The sequence below is a fragment of the Gallinula chloropus genome (assembly GCF_964237585.1).
Source record: "Gallinula chloropus genome assembly, chromosome: 6".
Lineage (NCBI taxonomy): Eukaryota > Metazoa > Chordata > Aves > Gruiformes > Rallidae > Gallinula > Gallinula chloropus.
In genome coordinates this window covers 15610315-15633559 of record NC_140091.1, presented here as the reverse complement: position 1 = coordinate 15633559, position 23245 = coordinate 15610315, and the positions used below count along the sequence as shown (strand labels likewise).

Here is a 23245-nt window from a genome sequence, read left to right as displayed (position 1 = left end):
TCCTTGTGTGAATAAAGAAAAGAAGGCTGAGTCTCTCCTGGCATGAAGGAGCAATGGTTATAGAGAATGTAACTTTCTGAAAGAGCAACTGAAAAACCATGAACATGCTTTTTTATATATGTCCCCATAGTCTCTAACACTCTTGCAGGAGTTTCACTTGACCAAGAGCAGAACAAGGACCATCTATTCCACTCCTAAGAATTGTAAATGTGAAGTAAGGAGCTGCTAAGATATTCTGATTACATCCATCCTGATTTTTGAAAATGCTGTGGGAAATCCTGCTCAGCAGAACAGGTACATTTTAAAGACCCAAAGAAAGAAGGTGTACTTAACTCCCAGTGTAACGTACTGTTTTTTCCCTCTGTGCTTCCAGCTCCATTTCAAGTCTGTTTTGGCTTGAAACTCTTGATACTCTTGAAACTCTTGTTCACAGTACTTCAGATATTTGACTTCTCTTTCAAAATAATCAAGTATGTTGGCATGCTGTTAACACAATGACAAACAAAGGTCATTATGCACCCAAAGGCACAGAATTACTGCTGTTGATCTGAACAGTGTTGTTATCTATATTAGGAATATCAATATCTCCAGCCAAATAACTCACAGTGAAATGATGTGAAGATGTGGATTGAAGCCACTTGGATACAGATACTCGAGGTTAAATAATTTGCATAATGCTGACTCTAGATCATCCTTCAGGAACCTGCACTGAAGTAACTAAACCAGTTTTAGGTTAGTAATTTCACTAAATCAGTCCAAATCCTCACTGACCCAACTTCAGGCACAAAGAAACCATAAAATACCATACTTCAGTACTGGACTGTTCATTTATCTGGGATTCTGTGTTTTAGTTTTCATTAGTCTCTTCAACAACCTAGTACTTTTCAGTGAATACTTCAGTTAGAATGAAAGTACTCTAAACATTAGTGACTCTTCCTGGGCTAATAATTCTATGCCCTAAACACTGTTGTTCCAAAACACGTGTAATTTGGGCAGTAACAATGTCTTTCCTCATGTTGTAGCACTTAGTTCCTACCTTGCTTGGAGAAGCTTATTACAATGTGGCTGCTCACCTGGTGTTATATCACTACATGCTGCACAGCAAACCTTTATGGGATGTTTATAAATTAAAGTGCATACATAAACTTAACTTAAAACTGGGATAGGATGAAAAGAAGACTTTGACACATAAAATTAACAGACTAGGTAGCAGGCTAGACTGGATGAAATGAAAATGCTAGCTTGATCTTTGGCTGGGAGCTGAGGGAAAAGAAAAACCAAAAATGAGGTGAAAATAAAGAGAAATTAGAATGGTTTCCATTGTTCCCATGGCTCTTTGGGACAGATAGTCCTTATTTCAAAAGAGAATGAATGAGTGGTAACATTAGTTTGCAAAATGCGCTTTAACTCAGCTAGAACCAGATACTAAGGTGTGTAAACTGAAATACCAGATTTACAGGAAAATAATTCACAAGTGCAGACAAGAAGGTGTAAAGAAAGAGAAACTTGGTGCCTTTACATTCCTATGCACTCTATAGCATTGTTTTAATGCATGAAACCTGGTGCTGTTTTATGTATGCATCACAAAATGCTGAACTGTTTCCTGTGTTTTCCTGTGTATCCACATTGGAGCAGGGGAATTCTGCCACCTCTCTGCCACCCAGTCTCCTTGAGGTGCCTCCTGTCTGCAGCAAGCCAGCATTGCTGCAGGTGAGCTTTGGACAGTAAGGCCATACTGAGCTCTAATAAATTAATTGCAGTCCTTCTGAAGGCAAGATTTTCCAGGCAGGCCTGTTTCCATATTAGTTGTTTTCAAGATAAAGTGTCATAGAAATCAATAAAAATTCTTACCAACCTCATTCCTTGAGGGGTGACTTAGCATCTGACAGATTTCCAAAACATACAATGTTCCAAGATCATCAGAAACAGCTAAAAAATGCTGCTTTGCTGAAACATATTTGACAAAAAAAAAATATAAACAATCTAAATTCCAGAGTAACAAACGTCCCCACCCAAACACACGCTACACAGGGTTCATTTTTGGTGTGGTCTTTTTGGTTTATTGTTTGCTGCAGCAAGAAGGCAGCCTTACTGCTCTCTTACATTCTTAACAAACGAAATTCCCCTTAAAGTTTGTACTTTTTCAAATTATTTTTTCAAAAAATGAAATGTGTTCAGATGCTTTATGCTGTGGTAGCACACTGAGAACTGGTACGTGCTGTTTGGATGTACAGTGCAGTGTTAAGTCAGTGGAAGTATGGACTTTTCTTACAGACTAATACACCATAGGTGCACCTTGGGAGTACTTTGCAAACAGGGTGGCACAGTAAAGCACAGTCACCATCAACATACTTGAGCTAATCCAGGGACTGATGAAAGTGATGGTTGATTTGCAGATGTGCTGGAAATGAGATGGCTCGTGAGTTTTCTTCAGTAAGTCCCAAATGTCTATATTTCCATCATCTCTGCCAATGAAGAAAACTCCTGGTCGTGTTAAGGACCAGCGTCCCACAGTGTTTCTTCCTGCAGAGCAGCTTGACTGAAGGATCGGGCCATTCTTAATTTATTTGAAAACAAATAAAAGATGGACCCGGCAGTCAAACAGTATTATCCATTCACTGTTTCAAATCTCCTCTCATTAAAGATAATTCACAGTTTAAACGATCCTATTACAAACAACGTATCAGTGGCAAAACTGGTGTTCTGCAGATGAAGAGAATTGAGGGCAAGTATAAAACCTGTTGTCTCACTTCTAGTCTGTTACGGTAACGTGTCTATCTGCTGTGAAAATCTGTGGTCTTAAGAGTTTGTCAGGTGCTGCTAACCTGGATTCCTACATTAGAGGAACTGTAAAAAAACATTTTTCTTTGTCTTCAGATGATGGAAAGAGAGCATCCTAAATGCAAGTTCTTCAGACCTGTTTAGCACACATTGCCTTTATTCTTCATTTTCCCATTTCCCATTATTCATTTATTCCCATTTCAGCAGCAGAAATAATCTGTTCAGAAGGTACAGTTTTTACTAGGTTGGAATTGAAGAGGTAATTTAATTTTTTTTTCCTATAAAAGGCAATTTCACAAAGCCATTTCTAAAATAGTTTTCTGATGTAAAGAAAAATGAAATGGTTGGTTTATACCAAATTTATTTCTAAATTATGCTTTGTGACTTACAAACTTTTCTGAAAATATAGATTCTGAGGCTACTATAGTTCTGTGTGTGTCTATGAGATATGTTACAGCTGTGTTACAGTACTTACTGTCACCCCTTCTTTCCAAATGGCAAAATTCCGGCCTTCAACACTTAGAATGATGTCTTCAAAAAATGGAGATCTCTGGAGTGTGTTGATAGTTTCAGTGTGGATGGTGTATTTCTGAGTGTGGTTCTGACCTAAAGGAATGAATACAGCAGCTGCTTGTAATGTGCTTTAGAGATTGTCTCCGCAATGGGAGTTACATGGGGCAGGGGGAAGGACACAGGAGTTGCAGGATCCAGCAGAGGCTTCAAAGATCTTAGCCTCTTATTTTTTGCTCAAAGGTATAGGAAAAATAAGGATTTGCCACAAAATCTAGTCAGTGTGAAGCATGACTTCATGATTCGTGCCAACAGGTGCGTAGTGATACACCTGTGATACTGGAGAGGGCTTTTGCTATTGTGCCATGATACAGCAAACACCTTGAGGCTGTGCTGCTGCATCCTGCTGTCAGCAGTGAGAGGCACTACTTCAGCAGATGGGCAAGAACCTTAAAAAGACAGAGCGTAGGTGCGAATATTTTAGAGGTAGCGATATATTAAGGTTTAAACAGGTATTGAGAAACTTCTACTTACTAACTGGTTTTGCTGAGTCACCTTCAATTTCTATCACCCAGTCAGAATAAACAATTTCTCCATCCTGTGATGCCAGAAAAATCAATTAAACACATTAAATGTTAAGTATGTTCAGAGTACATTAAAATACACATTAGCAGCCAAAAACTAGAAAGTCCAACTAAAATTTTGGATCACTATTTTTTGGTTCTGTGTTGACAAAACATCTCTACGTACAACAATGTATGTGGGCAGTCCTGCAGAATTAGGTGCCTGATTTAGAGTTCATGCTTTGCTCCAGGATTCGGGTAAGAGGGGGCTGGAAGCAAAAAGCTTGCTAGAAGCCCAATTTTAATTTCCACATGAACTCAAAACTTGGGGATTTTAGATATGTAGGGTAGGTAGAGAGCTGTGAATAGCTGGGAATTCCTGAATTAGAAATAAGTTGTGGGGGAAACTGTAGTATAAACATTTTCACCTGCCATTTAGGGGAACACTGGAAAAAAAAAAGAATTACTAATTGTATGGGTTCTGGAATAAGGAGATACTCTTTAGTTCCTGGCATTAGGTAGTTAAGTTCAACATATTTTGGAAAGGAAATGTCTTCTAATTCTGCCCTTTGAGTAAAGTTCATAGTTTGCCAAATATTATAATCATGTAGCTAAATGGATTAAAATGGGAATAAAATGTGGCATTTTCAGAAACACCTTTCTAGTTAACTCCTGGAGAAAACATGCAAGTCCCATTCATTTGTGGAAGCTCTTACTGTTCAGTCTTTGAGATACCTTGGATTACCATTTCCATTGGTAGTCTGTTACTTTCACTTACTTCAGTTCCAACAAAGAAGCCGGTGGAGATGTTCTTCAGCACTCTCCGGATTGTGCTTGAAGGAGCACGTGCCTCTCTGTGCGGGCTCTCTGGAATGCATCAGACCAAGCAAATCCTTTGTCTTATTAAAGTAGTTCATGGACAAGGGGAATTTCAAGAGGAGAGATGAGGAAACACGGACAAGTCAAGCAGCAGTGCTGCAGGTTAACCCTTTCCTGGTGGCATCTCCCTGTTGCTGCAGCTGCTGTGATGAAGTCAGTGCTTCCCATACGCAGACAGCTACTCAGGGAAGCACCATTCTGTTCTTCATCAGTTTTACACAGCGTGTGTGTCTTCACGGAGACTGCCCCTTAGCTACCGCCTCTGCCTCCTGCAGCCGCTGGTGTCACCGTGTGCGCGGGAGCAGCTGCGCCACTGCAGTTCAGCTGCCAGAAAGGCCTTTTCTGGGCTGCTTTGCAGTCCCTCTCACAGGCAGTCCAGCTCTTGGGCTACCTGTGTGCCAGCTTGCCAGCTTTACAGAGCGATTAGTAGTGTGTCCCTACCACAAAACACTATAGTAACTGAGCTACTGCAGAACGTGAAGTGTGACACCTCCATACGAAGCACTACAGAAACACCTGCAGTGTGTACTGTTACTCCAGGATTAGTTTTCTAAAAATGGTACTTTGTAAGGGCTGAAAAGGACATAATATTTCAGGGATGGATGAGGACTGGATGAAGACTTGCAGGGTGAAACCTGTGGATATGGAACTGCTCTCCTTGTGGTCAGTACATGTATATATCTTTGTGGTCACTACCTTTATGTCAGACTTTGTGTGCCAGAATATTTAAGAAACCTTTTTCCCCAAATGCATTTAGCTATACAAAGTTTTGCTGCTCGGCTTTCATTATGTATATACTGCAATATAAACTTACCAAAACCAATTTTTCCCCAATAAGGTGTAATAAAAATATTACCTGAGGTTTTGTAATGATAGTGCAGTTCTCTTAAACTGATTCTGGTGGGGCCATGCTCTGTGGTGGTATCACTTTCGTGCAGATCTATCTGCTTGGAAAAACATGCATTTGCTAACTCAGATTTTTGAGGTGCAAGACTAAATGACTTTCTGCTGCAATGGAGCTACAGTTTGCAATGTGCTTGTAACACTCCACAAAGAGTATTTGCTGCTTCATGTGCAAGCACAAAGAAAATGCAAACCTGTGGTTTCTCTTGTGTTATCTTTTCCCTGTAAGGATTTTGCCATATTTTTAGAAAAAACCCAAAGAGCTCCAGCGGTCATGCTTGTTCAGCAGTGGCAGCTATCTGAGCAGTGCCCATCAGCAGCTCCAAGATTTGATTTTTTTTTTAACCCGACGTATTATTTTTAGTCACTTTTTTCACAAACTGCTGTGCCCATTTCCATCAGACTGATGGTTGGGTTGCCACTAAGTGTGGTTCTGTTGACCATGACCGTGTTTCACAGTTTGGAACCCACTGAGATGCACAGCAGTTGAAAAGGCTGACAGGAACTTACACTATTAATATAACTATTTTTGTACCTACTGCGGTTTTTAAGAGGCAGTCATGCTGTTTCTTGTCAATTAGCTTCTCAAAATGTGCTCTACTGAAATTTCAGGGGAATGTTGAAGTCTTTCATTTCATAACCAGAAGGAGATTCACAAGGAAGTCACAATTTGCAGGAAAAATTAAAGAGGTGTGAAGCAAGAGAATATATTCCTGTGGAGTTCTGGCCACCACTACTTGATCCTCCTGTTAAACATTTGTGTACAGTACCTTTATGAGAGGTTTCCAGCAGAGATCTAGATTCTTCGAAGTATCTGGAACATCAAGGGCCATATCAAAAATTACATCATTTTCTAATTTCTCGGATGAAGGTTCAGGAAGTTTGGGGACTGGAGCATCCCAAAATAATATTGAGCTGGAAAATGATTGTATAATATTATTCCCTGTTTAGTTTCAAAGTCAGATATACTTTTACAGACCTTTTCATGTTGTTTTTTTAGCCTTTCATCTTCAAACTTTGCATAGCAATGGAGACTCTGACAAGCAGACAAATGCTAGATACTTAATTACTACTTTTGTAAATGATGGCACATATTCCTTTATTCACCATTTCACCAGTTAACTGTACCAAAGCACCCAGATGGCATTCATACAGGTTGCTTGTGGGCAGTTACTGGGTGAAGTTACTGTACTGCCTTGGTAAAATTCCCGAAGGCTCAGAGGACTGGACAGAACCCTGTAGTGGGTAACCTAGTAATCCAAATCAAACCTCCTTCCCATTTCTTGTGTGTACCCATTTACATGCTGCCATTCAAGGCAAATGGTCCCCACCTACTTCAGTCTGTCACCTCATGGGAGTTTTCAGCTCTCTGATTGTTCCTGTGGACATTCATTTGCGGATTTAATACCGACAGCGATAATTTTCCTCATTGCTGACATTTCTCTCCATTTTCTGACAGGAGTTGCTTGGGGCCTGTGCTCTTCGTGGATGGTATTAGATTCCCCTGCTCTTGTTTTAGGTGAATGCTTTTAATTTGGAGCCCTGCCGTGTGAGTACTTTATGTCTTCCATGTGTATTACACTGCAAACTTATTAACAGCGGTATTTGCAACCATTCTTCTAACTTAATTCTTTGAAGTCTTCTCTGGTTTAGATTAGGAAAAATAGTTTTGTATCACTACCAAATTTTGCTCCCTCCGACCCTCCTTTTGATGTAAGTAGCAAATACATGATTGAGCCCAGTGACGGAGCTTTAAGCCTTTTGCCATCATGAAAGCTGAACATTTATACCCAGTTTTTGCATTCCACCCCCTTGCCAGTCTTTCTCCCAGGATATAGCACTTACTCGTAACCAGCGTAATTATTCAGTCCACAAAAGAGGAGATTCATACAGAATCGTTTTGGCAGCCAAGTCTCCAGGTTTCAATATAGTTTACAGTATTTCTTCAGCCTCAATATTATTAACAGCTTTTTATGCAAGAGTTGTACAGTCAGTGTGCAATGTGGCAGTGTGGCTCTTCAGGCCAGCACGTGTGTGACCAACATGCTGCTTAAGGTATATGCAGCATATAAACATACAGGTATCAGGTTTTTCACTTAACAACCCTTAATGGCATAACTGTAAAGAAAGGACTTAACTGGCCAAGAACTTGATGTGCTTGTCTGCTGCACACAGAATTTCAGCTAATGAGTCTAGGCTGATAAGAATAGAGGCTAGTTGAGTCATGGAGTACGCTCCATAAAGCTTTCCAAAGGAAACTGTAAGATGTTTTGTAAAGCATGTGTTGTACATACCGATCAGGGGAGCAGGTTACAAGCTGCACACGAATTTCAGCTCTGTTTTCAAAAGTAGCACCCATTTGGTTGTCCTAAAAATAACAGGAATAATAATTACAGGGGGAGAAGCTGATGAGAGACAACAGTTATATTTTTCTAACACATAAAAGGGGCTTTCTAGAAATTAAGTCACTGTTTCTGCTTGGGTAAGGTTTGAGACACAGGACTTAACTAACCTGTAATTATAAAATCAAGACATTCATGTGAACTGACACCAGCTCTGCCTGCTAGACACCTAAAATTCTAAGTGAAGGCAGCAGGATAAATACTTGCTGATACCACTGCAAGTCAGGCTTTCCTTAGGCTGCCATGTTCATAACTTTTTTTAATCCAGCCTAACCAAAGAGCAATTCACTGAGAAATTTATCTCAAACAGTTATGTGCAGTGCGAGTAATATATCATGGTCAAGTTTACACCATGGGTCATCTGCCTTAAAATTTAGGAAACTGAGCCATAAAAACTGCAGTGCTGTACAAAGGCTGACATACATTCCATGTTTAGATAACAGAAAATGTGTCCCAGTACCTGTTGCTAAATACTGGTGGAGGGATTCCTTTGTCTGTGTTATTTACCAAGCACAGGTTTCCCATATCTCTTATCCCAGATGAACATGAAAACAGCTTTCTGAGTCTAAACCTTGGCATACACCACCCCACCCCCTAACAACAACAGTAACAAACCCCACAACAGCATTCTGCTATCCAGTCCCTTTCTTTGTGTTTTCCATCTGGTACTGATTAGTATCCATGGGTACTATTGTTGCATAATTTAACAAGGCACAGTTGTATCAGCTTTCTTCATATGATATATGTGCATGCTTTTCCTTATTCCTCTGTAACGTTGCTAAGGACTGCAGTATCTAGGAAGTCTTAAAAATTTGTTTTCAAAAATCACTGACATTAATTTGCATAAATCATGTAAGGATCTCAGTTTTCTTTCCTTTGGCCTGTTTTTCCACTGTCACTATTTTGCATGGGTACATTTGTATTTCGAATTAATTAATGTTTAGTACTTTGATAGTAAATGAGCATCTAATACTCCTGTAGTAGTGTTGGACCCTTTAACTTAATTGACCCTTTACACTATGAAGCTTTAAAACCATCATAGAAAACACATGTTTTGAGTACAGAGGCAGCACCTGGAAGTATTAAGGCAACTACAGTTAATGCTGTGCTTGGGTGCCTAGATATTAACATAATTGGAATTATTTCTCTGAATTCTTGGTGGCAGGCTGAATTGCTCATAGTAAAATTTCAATGTGTTTTATATATGGAAGGCTTATTATAATTTTTAAATTATAATTTTCAGCAAAGTTACAGAAATTATTTCTAGTATGAGCAGATTCATATCAAGTTGAGAATGCAGCACAGTTGTAAAGCACAATGAGCAGAACTAGTGGTACCAGGTTATTATTTAGAAAATGCCGTGAGAAATAATGAAGGCCATTGCAAATAATTGGTTCTTTAATATTTTATCTTGAGTTTCCACTGACTTCTGAGGCAGTAGATTAGCCTAAAATGAAGAAAAATGAATTTTTAAACTCACCTCAAAACAATCTGGCAACCAGTGGATATCTGTTACTGGTTTTTTGTGACAGGACTCTATGGAAGACACTGCACAGTATCTCACTAGAGGCGGCTCTGTGCTGTTCTCCTGCACTTGTAATGGCTAGAAATGTTTTATAGAGATAAATTAATGTATTTTCAAAATACAATGCTAAACCCTTCAAAGAAATAACATTACTTTATATGCTGTTAATGCTTTTTCACAGTTTTCAGATCAGTTTATAGAACTTTCTAGGGGTTTAATGCCTTCCCTTTGGGAGGAAGGTGGGAAAAAAGGAAAGCATCAAACCTGGCCTTTGGATATGAAGCTCTATAAAGAATCCCAACATGCCTACATAGGTACACACAAATCCATTTATGTTATTAGTTCCTTCTCTGCTCTTAGGTCTCTCTTCTGTTTACCCCCTTCAGAGTCGTCTTCCACTGAAATCTGCTTCTCCTCTTCCAAGCTGCCTTTTCTTTGTCCATAAACTTCCAGACTCATTTTCAGCATTATATTCAGCAAGAAGTGCTGTATGTACTTGAAAGGCTTCATAAGGCAAGAGTTGAGTATATGCTGGTGCATGATAAAGAACAGTCTTACTGAAGCCCAGGTCTGCACAAACTGCAGCACAGCAATTAAGCTGGACTAATTAGGTAGACATTATATTGTGCTAATGGGTTTATTTTCGTTAACTCTTTAGTTTTCTTACCCTTTCTAGTCACTCACTGTAAAAATTATGTACTCCTCTGTTTTGAGTCAGGATGCCTTCACGCACTTTTCCCTGCTAACTCGTATTCTAACTTTGCCTCACTTCACCCCAGACATACAGCTGTACTACAGTACATTTAGAGTGGGAACATTCACCATATTAACAGTTGTCATCTTGGCTTCATCAGCAAGAGTTTCTGTATTTTGCAGCTTTTCTTCATGTTGAGAAATATCCCACAGTACAACCTGCAACAAAACACACATATATTATGAATTATGTCATCCTTTATATGAAAACTCAGGTATTCAAATACTATTCATGGGAGCTTAGGGGCAAAGAAGAAATTCCCTCTCTGCACTAGTATTTATGAAGTCTTTAAAGTATTTCTGATGCAATCAGTTGAAAGACTGCACTTGTCTCAACAAAAAAACTAAACAAGGTTTTACAGCTTGACCCATTTCTCAGTACTGCAAAGAAACATCATATAGCAGTGGCTCAGCTGTGGAATAACCAGGTATAACTCCCACACAGGATGAGAGAACTTCTGAGACTATGATATCTGTTTTGTGATAGTATGTGGTGTTACAGGATGTTGAGTACATCTCTTCACCCTTGTTTTCATACTGTAAGAAAATACAGAAATATCCAAATTTATTCTTAAACAAGAGAATTAACACCTGTCCATTGATGCAGCCACCAGCAATGATATTTGGATCACTTGGACTGAACTGAAAGCAGCAAATGTCTTCAGGACACTCCAACATTAACTAGAAAGAAGAAAAACGAAACACTTGAGAGATACAGTCACAGTGATTGTTTGTTCTCTTGTTATTTAAACACTTGTCATATTTAAAAGTCCTGATTAAATACCTGTGGGTGGAGAGGGTCAAAAAAACTCCAAAAAAGTATTACAGGTTGCTGCAGCAATGATTTCTCAGAAAGGTTAACTTGCTCTTCATAAGAAAGCCGCTCTCTTGCTGACACTGCTATAATCCCTGGTTGAGAGAGAAAATGGATTTTCTCAGAAGAGAGAGTTCAAGTTTCATCATGCTGTCTCTGGAGACATTCAGAACGCCTCTGGATGCGTTCCTGTGCGGTCTAGTCTATGTGATCCTGCTCTGGCAGAGGGACTGGACTCTGATCTTTCAAGCTCCCTCCCAACTCCTAACATTCTGTGATACCTTCTGAATACAGTGCAAAAAAAAAAAAAAAGCAACACACCCAAAAAACCCCAGTCACAGAGAATCACCAACCATGTATTTATATATATATATATTTTTTTACAGATCAACTGTGAGGAAACGATTTTGGTTACTTAATTTGTTTAACAATGAGTCACAGAACCTAAAGATCAGGGTAAAAATCAACTTTTTTGCTACTACTGCTTGATGGTGTAAAACTGCTCCTGGAATGATGTGACAGGTCTGTAGTCCTGGCCACCCATCACGAAATCAAATCTTTCGTAGCTGAATTAATTTCCCACACAGGCTGTGGTGTTGGCTATTAGTATGCTGTGCAGCTAGGACATCTATACAGAACTTAATTGTGCCTTGAAGCCTGGCTGGGTAGAGCAATAATCCACGGCAGGGAGCGGGAGGAGACATTTAGCCAGCTTTGTAATGCTCCCTGGCACTCAGCAAAGCCACGTCCCATTGTGGCTCTAACATTCCTCGCGAGCCTTAAGCATGCTACAAGAACCAGCCATGGAGAGAACAATGGTATGCAGAGCCACCAGAAGGACCTGGCACAGTCTCAGCCCCACTTAAATGAGCCTCAAAAGGGAACAAATTTCCCGTTCCTGTGATCTCCTCTTATGCATTAGCGTGAGGAACTTTGCCTGGTCTGTCTGAGCTCTACAAAGAATCTCTCTGACTCATTTTTCACTTCATCTCAAATCAGCAATTCAGACATTCCAAATCAGTTTTGATTTTTTTAAAATTTAAAGGCTGATAATTTTATGAAATATGCATATTTTATAGCTTTCATATGTCATTCAAGTCTCAAATCAGTATTTTAATTGCATTACCATAAATGGTTGGATGCCAGCAAATGCAGCTAATAGTTCTGTCCTTGAGATAACGCAGATCTGCAAATGATTGGTATGCTTTAAGATAAACATCTGGCTTGCCACCAGAACTGCTTTCATCTTCTCCTAAGGCCTTCCAGTCATCAAAAAAAGCGTTCATAATTTCATTTTGCTGCAACGCAACTTCCATTCTGTTTTGTGAAAAGAACAGTTAACACTTTCAAGAATCCAGATGTGACTATTCAGTAGTAGAATTGCAAATATTTCTGCAAAGGCACAGCTTTTGTTTTACACAAAAATATGACCATGGCAGTGAAAACAAGCAAGCACTAATTCCTCGGTGATGCAGGAACCCTCTTCCATTTAAATGTAAGTAAGCAATTGTACCAAGATTCTACTTCTGTGTGAATCAAGCACAGTGTAATTGCCCAGTTCTTGGACAAAAAGCATCAGTAAGTGGGACTTGCTATGACTAAGGGCTATAGGACAGCACCTTTGCTGTTCTGGATAAGCCTCTGCTTGAGCGAGCAGTGTCTGAAAGATCAGCTTTGCCACTTGTTTGAAAAGATGTATTGCTATCAGCTTTTAACAGTTCTAGTATCTATTTAAACCAACAATCATTTTTATAAATAAATAAGGAATCATAGAAAATGTGTTAGTTTTCAGGAAAAAAAAAAAGTTAATATTGGTTAATATGAAACTAAAAAGCAAGAGGGGGAAAAAGGCGCCGAAAAAAGGATATAGGAACAAAAAAAAAGTCAGTATTTGACCATACCACTGGTCCCCTCAGACAAGAGTTACTTGTATTCTGTATTCCTTCAGGTAGCCTTTAATGTGTTGCTGCGGTAGTTTTACCTTAAACATACTGATGTAAGAAAGTCTTTCAGCTTTTCAGATGACAGACTCTCTTCTTTCTCTTCACTTGACAACTGCCTAGGAAAATACTGCGTGGCTGCATTTTTTGGATAGGTCCTAACCAATTGGAATAAAATTGAACATGAGTAAGTACAGAAACCATTTGAAAGACAGAAAACCATGTAATATGTAAAAAAACTGAGTATATTATCTTTTTCTAGAAGCTGTTTGGAAAAGAGTGAAAGAGGAAAGGTGCAAACAGAGCATCAAATTCTGTTCTCTTAATCAGTTTGTAACTGAGTAATTCCAGAACAGCTGAGTCACATTACCTAACTTTAGTTGGGATCAGCAACAGTGCATAGCTTAGTAAATAAACTGATAAATGTTTTCTGACACTTACCATGTTGTCTGTGTACTAGCTTCTGTTACTCTTGGAACCATTTGTACACCCATATCTTTTTCAAGCTTTTTAATACTGAAAGCTTTGTCTTGGTAAGATGTGCATTCAACATAACTGTCTTTTACATCTGAAGCATTCTTATCATTAAATGTAATTGGTGCACCAAACTTCCTGCGTACTCGAGAAAACACATACTTAATCTGGAAAAGAGATATTGCTGTAGTTAGCAGAGGAGAAGGATTTTTGGAAAGCTCATCCTGTAAAATGGCAGTGTTCATATAATTGTAGAACTAGTTCTATTGATGATTTCTGTGCTGAGTTTACTTATGTTTCTGCATTTTGAAATTCTGAAGCGCTTATATAAATTACCTACGTAAGTAATAGAAGACAGGTTTGTATTTCCAAAACAGGAAGTTGCCTTTAGGTGATGTTTTTGGATTACTGGGATAAAAGAATTACATTTCCTAATTCATGCAATATCAAAACTGCACCTTTAAGTAAAGGATTGATTTGCAGGAGGTCTTGTGTAATACTGCATTGGGTTTCTGAGACCTAACTTTTCATCTCTTCCCTCTCACTGCAGTTCTCAGCTTTGGGTGAAGCATTTCAGCCTCCCTTGCTGTGCCTAGGGAGAGAACAGTACCCTGAAGAGGATTCACAAAACTTGAATGAAGAGTTTCTTTACAGTGAGAACTAAGAAGGAAAAATGAATCTGGCTTAGCTTCTATCAACCAAGAGAGGTAAGGAATTGATTTTGGGCAGTGGAGAGGTATTGCTTTGTCTTGGATTCCTAGGCAGCTACTTTTTCCCAGCACCTCCTGCAGACCTGGAAAGGAAAGTAGGCTGAGAAGACTTCTGAATGGACCTTGCCAGCAAGGTAGAACATAGAACACTTAGATTGTGAACATGGCTTAAACTTAGTGACTGTGAATAAGCTTTAGAACAACCAGATTTTTTTTTAAGTATAAGCAAGATGTCCATTTGCTGAGAACTATCAAAACTTAGACAGTCATCCCTGAACAGGGATTTAGGTATTGATTAAAAATCACTGGTGGACAGTTAAATGCTTGGAGATGCCCTGCATGTCACAAGGTAGCTGGCAGTTGTAAGTAGATTTACTTTTTGGATGTATAATTTTCTCAGTATCATCTGTAGGTGTACTTAACAAATAAATCCTTCTGTAAAGTCTGCTTGTAATAACCTGTGGTTGGTAACATTTATTCTGGGGTAGAGAGCCCTTACGAGTCTTGCATGCTATTTACATGTCATCTCTGTAATGAAACAGAGTTTCCTGGGCTCCATGAAAACAGAACTGTGTCCTCAGAAGTTGTAATCTGGCCAGGTAATCAACTGAGCAAAAAGTGGCAGAGATGCTAATGATGATCAGGACTTTTGAATGTACATCTTAAGAAGTAGGTAAGTTCAATACCATCTCACATGCCTTATTTGCACAATTTAAAGGGAACAGAGTTGTGTAAAAAAACCAACCAAACAAAAAAAGGTTTCTGCAGCACTTTCAGTTTTGTTAAAAGTTGAGCAAGTTCTCTCTTTTTTTTGTTTTCTTGAAAGACCCCAAGAAAAACTAGAATTGCAGCCTTCAGTTTCCTGGGGTTTTTTTAAGGAACTTAAAATAACATTTGTTTGGGATATTTATTTGATTGAGTAACATCTGTTTATTCTGACCTTTGTAGCACTATCTTTAACAGATTCTTCTTCCACTTCCTTTTCGCTGCCAAGAGAAACCCAAGGTTTGTGGACAGGAGGCTTATAAGGACAGACTTCCAGAGTTTCCTCTTGATTTTCTGCTTCTTTTTCTTCTTCTTTTTCTTCTGCAGTTTCTGGAGGCTATAACATCAAACACTGTGAAACGGTGCTTTTCAAACTTTGTTACTGCAATGTAAGTATGAACTAGCAGCCCAGTTTTCAGTCTTTATTCACACATTCCTCATTGTGTCTCAGTGCAGTAAGTCTGGCTGCACAGTGCCCTGGGTATGATTGGGTCACCTCCCTTCCATTAGGATTTTCCAATAAAGACTACATATTTAATATTTAACTACTAAAGAGAGACTACTGTCTTGAAAGCAAATCACTGTTGTGTAAACAGAATTTATAGTGATGTTCTATGTTAGGGACTCCTGCCTGGAGTTGCAATTTGCTTTTCTATTAATTGTTAGTTTTGCTGATACCAGCTGACAAATGCATGTTGAAAAAATATGTAATCTGGCCATAAACCTTCTCCTATCATGCACTGCACCAGGGAAATCTATGTAGCTGTAGTTACTTAGGACTTAAGAACATTTTAAAGTATGATTTGAAGATATGATGGGAAGATGCCCAATATATTATAATCTTTTATTCTGATATCTTACTTAGAAACCTAGGCCTTGGCAGAGGCAATGAACATATGCAATAAAAATGCAGCAATGGGGGTTATACTGTCCCTCTGAAGTAAGATGCAAAAATTTAATTCAGCCTTTCTCAGTATAAAAGGTATTTTTACAGTGATATGCATTTTTCCATTATCAGATTAGGCTTTAGAGAAGCATTCTGGCCTGCCAAGCACACAAAATGCTTATGAATACACCATTCCTGAAGTTTATGTTTGAGACAGGATTCTGAACAATTCATAGATAGAAGCATGCTGTGGTATACTTGGATTTTCTTACCTTCAGAAGGTTTTCCTTGGCTTCCTCAGAAGCAACAAGGTAGAAGTTCTGTCCATACTGGAACTTTGGATCAAAAACCACCAACAGTTCTTCCCCTTGATATTCCTATTTTAATTAAAACAATTAGTGGAAAACCTAAAGCAATTAATACCCAAAATAGATATAAGCCTGTGACTGGCAAAGTTATAGCTAGTGTAAATTTAGTTTCTTTGGTTAATTTTGTAGTCTTAACAGAGAATTTCATGTGTTACTTGAACAGCTGGATTTTATTTTGTTACAAAACCAAGTCTGGGTAAAACTAATCTCTTCCTACAGAGAGTTAAACAGAAAAGAAACTGTTTTAATGTTTCTCAATAAGTAGGCCATGAGTTAGCAGAAAGGAAAATATGTGAAGCTCTGCTAGTTCACAGAATCAAAACTAGTAATATTTACATTACTTTTAGCATATTTTCAATCTAAAGTTACTAGGGGGAAAAAAAAAAGTACATGGTGAGCCAAGAGAAACTGAGTTGACAGTGATCCATGACCTATACTCTTTGGATGCTACAACACTGGTGTATTTACACAGTAAAACAAGGACAGACCTTACAAGTAAAAGAATATATATTCTGAGAGCACAGAGTCTTAAAGTGAGAATGAAATAAACAACATACTAGGACAACGTTTTTGACAGGGTGGAAATCAGAAATTGCAGCTCTTGCTTTTAGGTCCTGAATGATGTCATCTTTTCTAATGAGTTTGAAACAATTTTCCTCTGTAACATCTTCATCAACTCGGCAATTAAAAATTTCTTGGGTCTTTGTAGTGAAGACTAAAGGAAAGATTTCTGGGTGGCCTATGAAAGACAGCAAAATTGCATGATAAACAAATTCAGAGTGTTGTTTAAACACAAACATATACCTTAAGAACTCTGGGTCTTTGCTGTTTCCTAACAGAGAATGCCTTTGAATCTCCTAGCTTAGTTTTTGGTATTTTGGAAGTTATGAAATATAAGTTATATTACATTTTGTTAATCTTGGGAGACTCTATCTAGTGTTTCCTACTTATTGAATATGTTATTCCTGGAATGAGGGGTTTTCTTTCCCCTCTTGATCAACAGGTGATTAAGAGCCTTAGTGAAGCGTCATTACTGGACTGTTTTTAATACATTAAGCACACAACTGCATGGCTCTGATTTAAGAGCACCCTTCAATAAACATACTGTAGTCCTTCCCTGGGAAGCAATGCCATGTTAAGCCAATGTTTAATCTAAACAAGATTTCAATACCATCCCAAATAAGGCTGGTTTTCTTATTTTGGACTTTGATCTTCCTCTCATCTAGTTCAGGGTGCAGTTGAGGCTATTTCTCAAATAGATGAGACTAAATCAAGGTCATTAAGATTCAAGCCAGATAGAAGCCTTTATTTTCAGCTTTGCTGGAGGATATACAGCTTCCATTTTCTGTGCACATGAGCTCCAATAGGTTTATCCATGTTAATTCAGAACAAGACAGCTATTTCTTAGCCTAGCTCTGGCACTGTTACCTTCATTGGTTTTAGTGAGGCTGTTAGGTCACCTGGCGACTGTGCTTTGCAAATACCTCATCTGAAGATAATATATAGTCCTTCTTGTTAAGTGTATGTCAGTTGTAGGTACATAACACTGATCCTTCCCAAATTACCTCTTCTGCCTCCTGGTTTACTTGTCAGGTACCAGTGATTATGATCACTATAGATCAGCTAGTCGAATCCTGCTGCCTAAGAGACCCTTTGCTGTCTTTGCACTACTGCCACGCTAGCAGACTCATGCCGTATGTCTCAGCTGCCATAGTTAGAGCATTCTTCATGAGGGCCACTATACTTTTGTCTGAGAAGCTCAGTAGATGTTCACTTTGAATGTTTATCTTTTGGATAAACTGGGAAGTGGAAAAGATTTATGAACACGTATACAGGGGATTTTTGTGTAGCAAAATGGGCTGGGTTTTGTGATAATAGTGGATACTTTGTCATCTTTGTTTTATTCTGTTTTCTTAGTTTGAGTTAATTAATATTTTAGCTTAATTCCCAGAAGCTGTGGCACTTTTTTCCTTGTGTGAGCATTACATTGAAGTTGATGTATCTAAAATTATGATATTGACCAGCTGGCTCAGCATGTTTTGAAAAGCCATCTCAAACCAAAGCCAACAAGGACTGACAAAACAACAAATCCTTCTTAATCTCTATCATCCGGGAAGCTAAATCTCTGCATAAGCCTATCACAGAATGCATAATGTTTGATGAATTTGACATTTATCCTTTAAAATCTTTCAGTGCTGCTCCTCCACTGCTATAGTCATCACTAAAATTAATGACATGTCTGCTGCTTCTGGCCTACCCTGCGCTAAACCGGGTATGATTTACTTGGCATTCACTGGTTGTTTTGTAGCATGCACAGTCCATTTGTGTAGCTCACACTGCCCATTAGTTCACTTTCTTTGCTGGTTGCAGTCAGCATGGCCTGACTTTCCTTTTTAATACCTCTCAGGTTCTTGAGTTTCTGTGTGGATGCTTCAAAAAAATACGGAATCATAGGGTTATTGATGGTGAAAGACCTCTGTCAGTCATCTGGTCCAAACTCACTGTTGGTAACACCAGACCAAACGAGGACTTCTTTCCCTTCTGGAGTCCATTTGCCTCTTTGACATCGACCCTCCATAGCTAGTGAAGCCAAAACCTTAATTCTTCTTTTGCTTATCAATTTGGCTGTGACACCACACTCAAAAAAAGTATTTAGTCCAGGGTGATTTGAAACATTTAATCCTTTTAAGGAAGTAGAGAAATTGATCTGCAGGTCACCCTAGCCAAGGGCATGAGGCCTCATTAAGTTGTTAGGAAGCAGACTTAAGCCCTAGTGCACACTGCAACAGTACAGATATACCATACATTTTGATATACTGGAGCAAAAAAGAATAGATCTCCTTTAGCAAATAAAATTTAATAGAACAGAAAGAGGATAGAAACTTAGAACTGTGCACCAAAACAACAATGCAGTTTCCGTCCTCTGCCGTGCATGGAAATCCTAAACAGGAATAACGGTTGTTTACTCGAGAAATGTGGTTTTTTTAAATGCTGAATCATGCCTTGTCCACAAATGCTAATGCTAAAAATAGTATCTTTGCAGAGATGTAGGTTTCAAGGTCAAATAAAGCAATAGAAGCATCCATTAAAGTTGAGCAAAATACATTAGGTGTCGCTATAAGAGGGAACAGAGTAGGACAGTCTAATTTTTGCACTGTTCTGTTGCTATAAGTCCAAGTTAAAAAAAAATCTATATTAGAAAATTCTATAATAGATTATATCTGTGTTATATAGTCAATATTAAAACATACAGGGCTGATACTGGAATTCTTACTTTTATGAACAATTTTACTGAAGGCTGCTTCCCAATAAAAACTGTGTAGCATCTAAGAAGAGGCTTCACATTGTGCTCTGATAGTAAATAGTACCCACATGGTCTACAGCTCCTAGTGTTACAAGAACTTTACAAAGGACCAGAAAGCTGTAAGACAAGTAAAGAACACTTGTAGGTCTTATGCTAAGGGGACATCTGCATACAGTTAAAATCCTGCAGAGCGTCTGCATACAATGATTTTTTTCCCCCAGCTTTTAGCAACAGTTTTCTAGCAAGAGTTTAGATAGTATGGCTTCGAGCCTTATTTGCCAGTAGGTGGAGGTAAAACTCTTAGTGTTAAAACTAAGCATCTCCAGGAACATCGTAAATACCATTTTAAAAGGAACACTTTCATCATCTGAGGGATCACTTATTGTCCATTTCCATTAACTGCAGCTTACCCATTTCGGTGAAGCTGATCAAAGTGCAATTTCCACCCATGTGCTCACAGGAATATGTAAGAAGACAAGTGATTTATGATGTCTAAAATTACCTGCTTTGTATATTTTCCACATTATGTTTTAGCTTTTAGCAGTAAAAGGTGTAGTGTTAAAAGCTAATTAAGAAGGTAACCTTTTGGGCTCTTCCTGTAAACTGTAGGTAGATTTAAGATTGATATAAATTTAAGTTATATTCAAATATTTAACCTGCACAAATCAGGTCAGAAGAAAAGCCTAACTAGAGTTGTGAAAAAAAAACCCCTAAATTATTTGGTATTTAAGATAAAAGAATATATTTCAATTCCAATAATTACATGTTTTAGCTCATAACTATGGCCACACTTAAACCAGCATAAACTGGTATTTTTCTTGCTTACAGGCCAAGAGAATTGCTTGATGTCTTGTGATGCTTAACTAGTAAATTTTTTTTTCTACAAAGCAAAAGACATCAATCAGTGTCTATTGATATCTATGATTAAAAAACAATTGCTAAAATCACTGGATTCAGTGATTTAACAAAGATCAAATGTGTAAAAAAGGGATACAAATATTTTCTTTTGATTGCTTAACTATTACTAAAAGCAAACATCTCACACCCTATAATTCTGTTGTAATGAGGTTTTTTTCCTCTGATTCCAGCTCCTCTCTATCCAAGATAAAAACATCTTCTACAAACCCCTACCTGTGTCAGCATTCCTTGCTGTGCTGCCTGCTTCTCAGAGTACTGCTGCAATCACGACTGCAATAGCTGCATTTCATCATAGTTTCTAATTTTCCCCATTCACAACAAAAATCTTCCCTTTTCATTCCCTGGCATTAGTAACACTGAAGCTTCAAAATTTTTTAAGTACTCCAAAATTATTACTTTAAAGCCCAGTTACCATAGCACTTACCTGTATCAGCCACAGGAAGGTCAGCTTCATCTTTTTTACCTGAAATATAACATGATGTTATCAGTAATTTTTCCTCCCAACAAAGTAACTATGAATATACAGTCCTGTCCTTGTTAGGGCAATATTTAAGATCTCTATATACATTTAAAACTAAACTGTGAAGAGGAAACGGAAGACAGTTTCTCCTCAGTTCAAATTTAACACAAGAAATAAGTGAAGCCTTTTAAAAGAGATCTGTGTCTTAGGGAGATGTTAGCCTATTTGGAAACTATGGAGATTGGAAACTATGGAGATTGAAAACTTGTTTTTATTTTGAACAGGGGATCTACATAAGAGAGAGCTATGAGAAATGTTGTGATTCCCACTGCAGCTTCCATAGCTGAAAATGGCACTGACAGCTACCTGAACAGTACCTGCCGGAGCAGCGACCACATAAATCATGTCCTGTGGAGATAACTGGGCCAGGCTCACTAACATCAGACAGCAGAACTGGCAGTGTGCAGGGTCAGTGCTGTCTGACAGTGGGACGTAGGCAGGCTTGCCCTGGGTGTGGGGTACAGCAGGAGCTGGGCTTCCTTCAGCTCCTAAGAGAGGGTCTGCCAACCTCACAGGGAGGTAGGACAGGAAAGTTAGCACTCACGTGCAGAACAGCCATTAACCAGCTGGGAGGGAAAAGGTGAAAGTAACTTCAGGAAGGTGGCTGTCATGGCAGAAAAAAATATCCACAAAGCAAAACAAAACCCAAGCAAGGGTTCATACCTTTTTTGACAATGCACATGAATTGCTGAAAAAAAAATACTTGTATATAGCAAAAGCTCATGAGACATATGCTTCATTAGCTATACACTGTGTAAGCAGCACAAGTGAGATTGTGTCTTGGTGCATCTCAGAAAAAAATGCAATCAAGTGCAACACAAAATTAACCTGTGAAACTTTGTTGTGTTCTCAAGCTCTGTTACTGCACCTTTACAGCGTGATCCTGAGCACTCCTGCTTCTGGAGGCATCTCTTTCTGCCTGATGCTCTGTCCCTGGGCTGTTAGCTTTTGTGAATCTCCCCAGCTACATATATTAAGCCTCCTAATTTCCTGTTCCATACTGTTACTATGACACCACAAACTTAAGTCTAAACTACCAAGACAAAGTGTAAATATTGGAGCATAGCTTTGTTATGTTCCATATATTGGTTACAAAATCATAATTAGTTATTGTAGATCTCTCATTTATATAAAAAAACATTCTAATTTATTTCATGTTTACTTAGTAAACTCATGGGCTCAAAATAATTAAGGTAGCTGTCATGTGAGACCAGATCACTGCTTGTTTCACTGCAGCTGTACTTTACATACCAAGCTGTGTTCGTTTTCCTTTTGAGGATTTCTTAGCTCTGCTTTGACCTTTCTGTTTCTTTGCTGAGGTTTTTGGTTCTTTCACAGAGGTCTTGCCAGATCTGACATTTTCTGACATTTTTTTCAGATTTCTCTGGAGAAAGATACACATCATCAATAAGCTTTAAACAACATAATGCCCCAGGTATGAGTTAAAATTTGATCCATGATTTTATGTAGTTTTTTGTTATAGTAGTGTTTTCATACATAGTCAAAGGTATGTTCCCTAATTTAAAAGTGTAAAGTGTATTTTGATATGATGGGTAATAGATGGAAACTCTACTTCCCTCCAGGGTGGTTAAGTATAGAAGCCAATTATCCAAAACTGTGAAAGGTTAAATTAGGGTAGGGGTTTCCCTTACAGAAAGCTACAGTGGAAAGAGGGCAGGTGAGAATTCTCCAGTTGTAAATATTTGTCCCACTCTCTATAAGCATAAATCATTACTCAGCTGCACAAAGCATTTCTCTGCTTTTCTATTTCCAGTTCATTTTGCAGTGTAGCTCTGCAGGGGACAAACTTGGAAAGAAGCCGTATACATAATTCCATGTAGCAGCCCCACAGCTGGAGACAATACTGGACAGAAAGCTGCTCTTGTTTCATTTGCTCTCCTTCTTCCCAGCACCCAGAAGAAGGATGAGGACAGCAGTGTAGAAGAGCTGGGTTCCATTGCAAAAGTGGGGATGATGCAGTGCTGCTGCTGTACAGACTGCAGCATGCCACCACAGAATACACTGCCAGCACCATCATGTGGGAGGCACACGCACAGCAGCCGATGGAACAACGAAACCAGGACAGCCCAAGTTCTGTTACAAGTGTTGGAAATTGTTTGATGTTGTATTGACCAGCTTGAGGCATTCAGTGGGACTCCCCACTTGTTTGCGTTCTCCCTCCTCCATGTCCCCACTTTTTTTTTAAGATGGTAAACTGACTGGGAGAGGA

The 23245-nt window shown here is 38.6% G+C and overlaps 1 protein-coding gene across 1 annotated transcript; it reads right to left on the bottom strand.

The window, feature by feature from the left end:
* Positions 1-282: 282 nt before the first annotated feature.
* DNAI3 (dynein axonemal intermediate chain 3) lies at positions 283-22384 on the bottom strand (the record flags this gene model as incomplete). Its single annotated transcript, XM_084265883.1, has 21 exons — positions 283-483; positions 1856-1947; positions 2353-2557; positions 3257-3387; positions 3826-3889; positions 4633-4721; positions 5590-5677; positions 6407-6551; positions 7931-8004; positions 9519-9641; positions 10386-10475; positions 10908-10997; positions 11101-11225; positions 12257-12447; positions 13112-13228; positions 13512-13711; positions 15195-15356; positions 16178-16282; positions 16831-17012; positions 20920-20958; positions 22267-22384. 21 exons carry the CDS (start codon positions 22382-22384, stop codon positions 283-285), a joined length of 2631 nt encoding a protein of 876 aa, XP_084122009.1.
* Between the last annotated feature and the right edge of the window lie 861 nt (positions 22385-23245).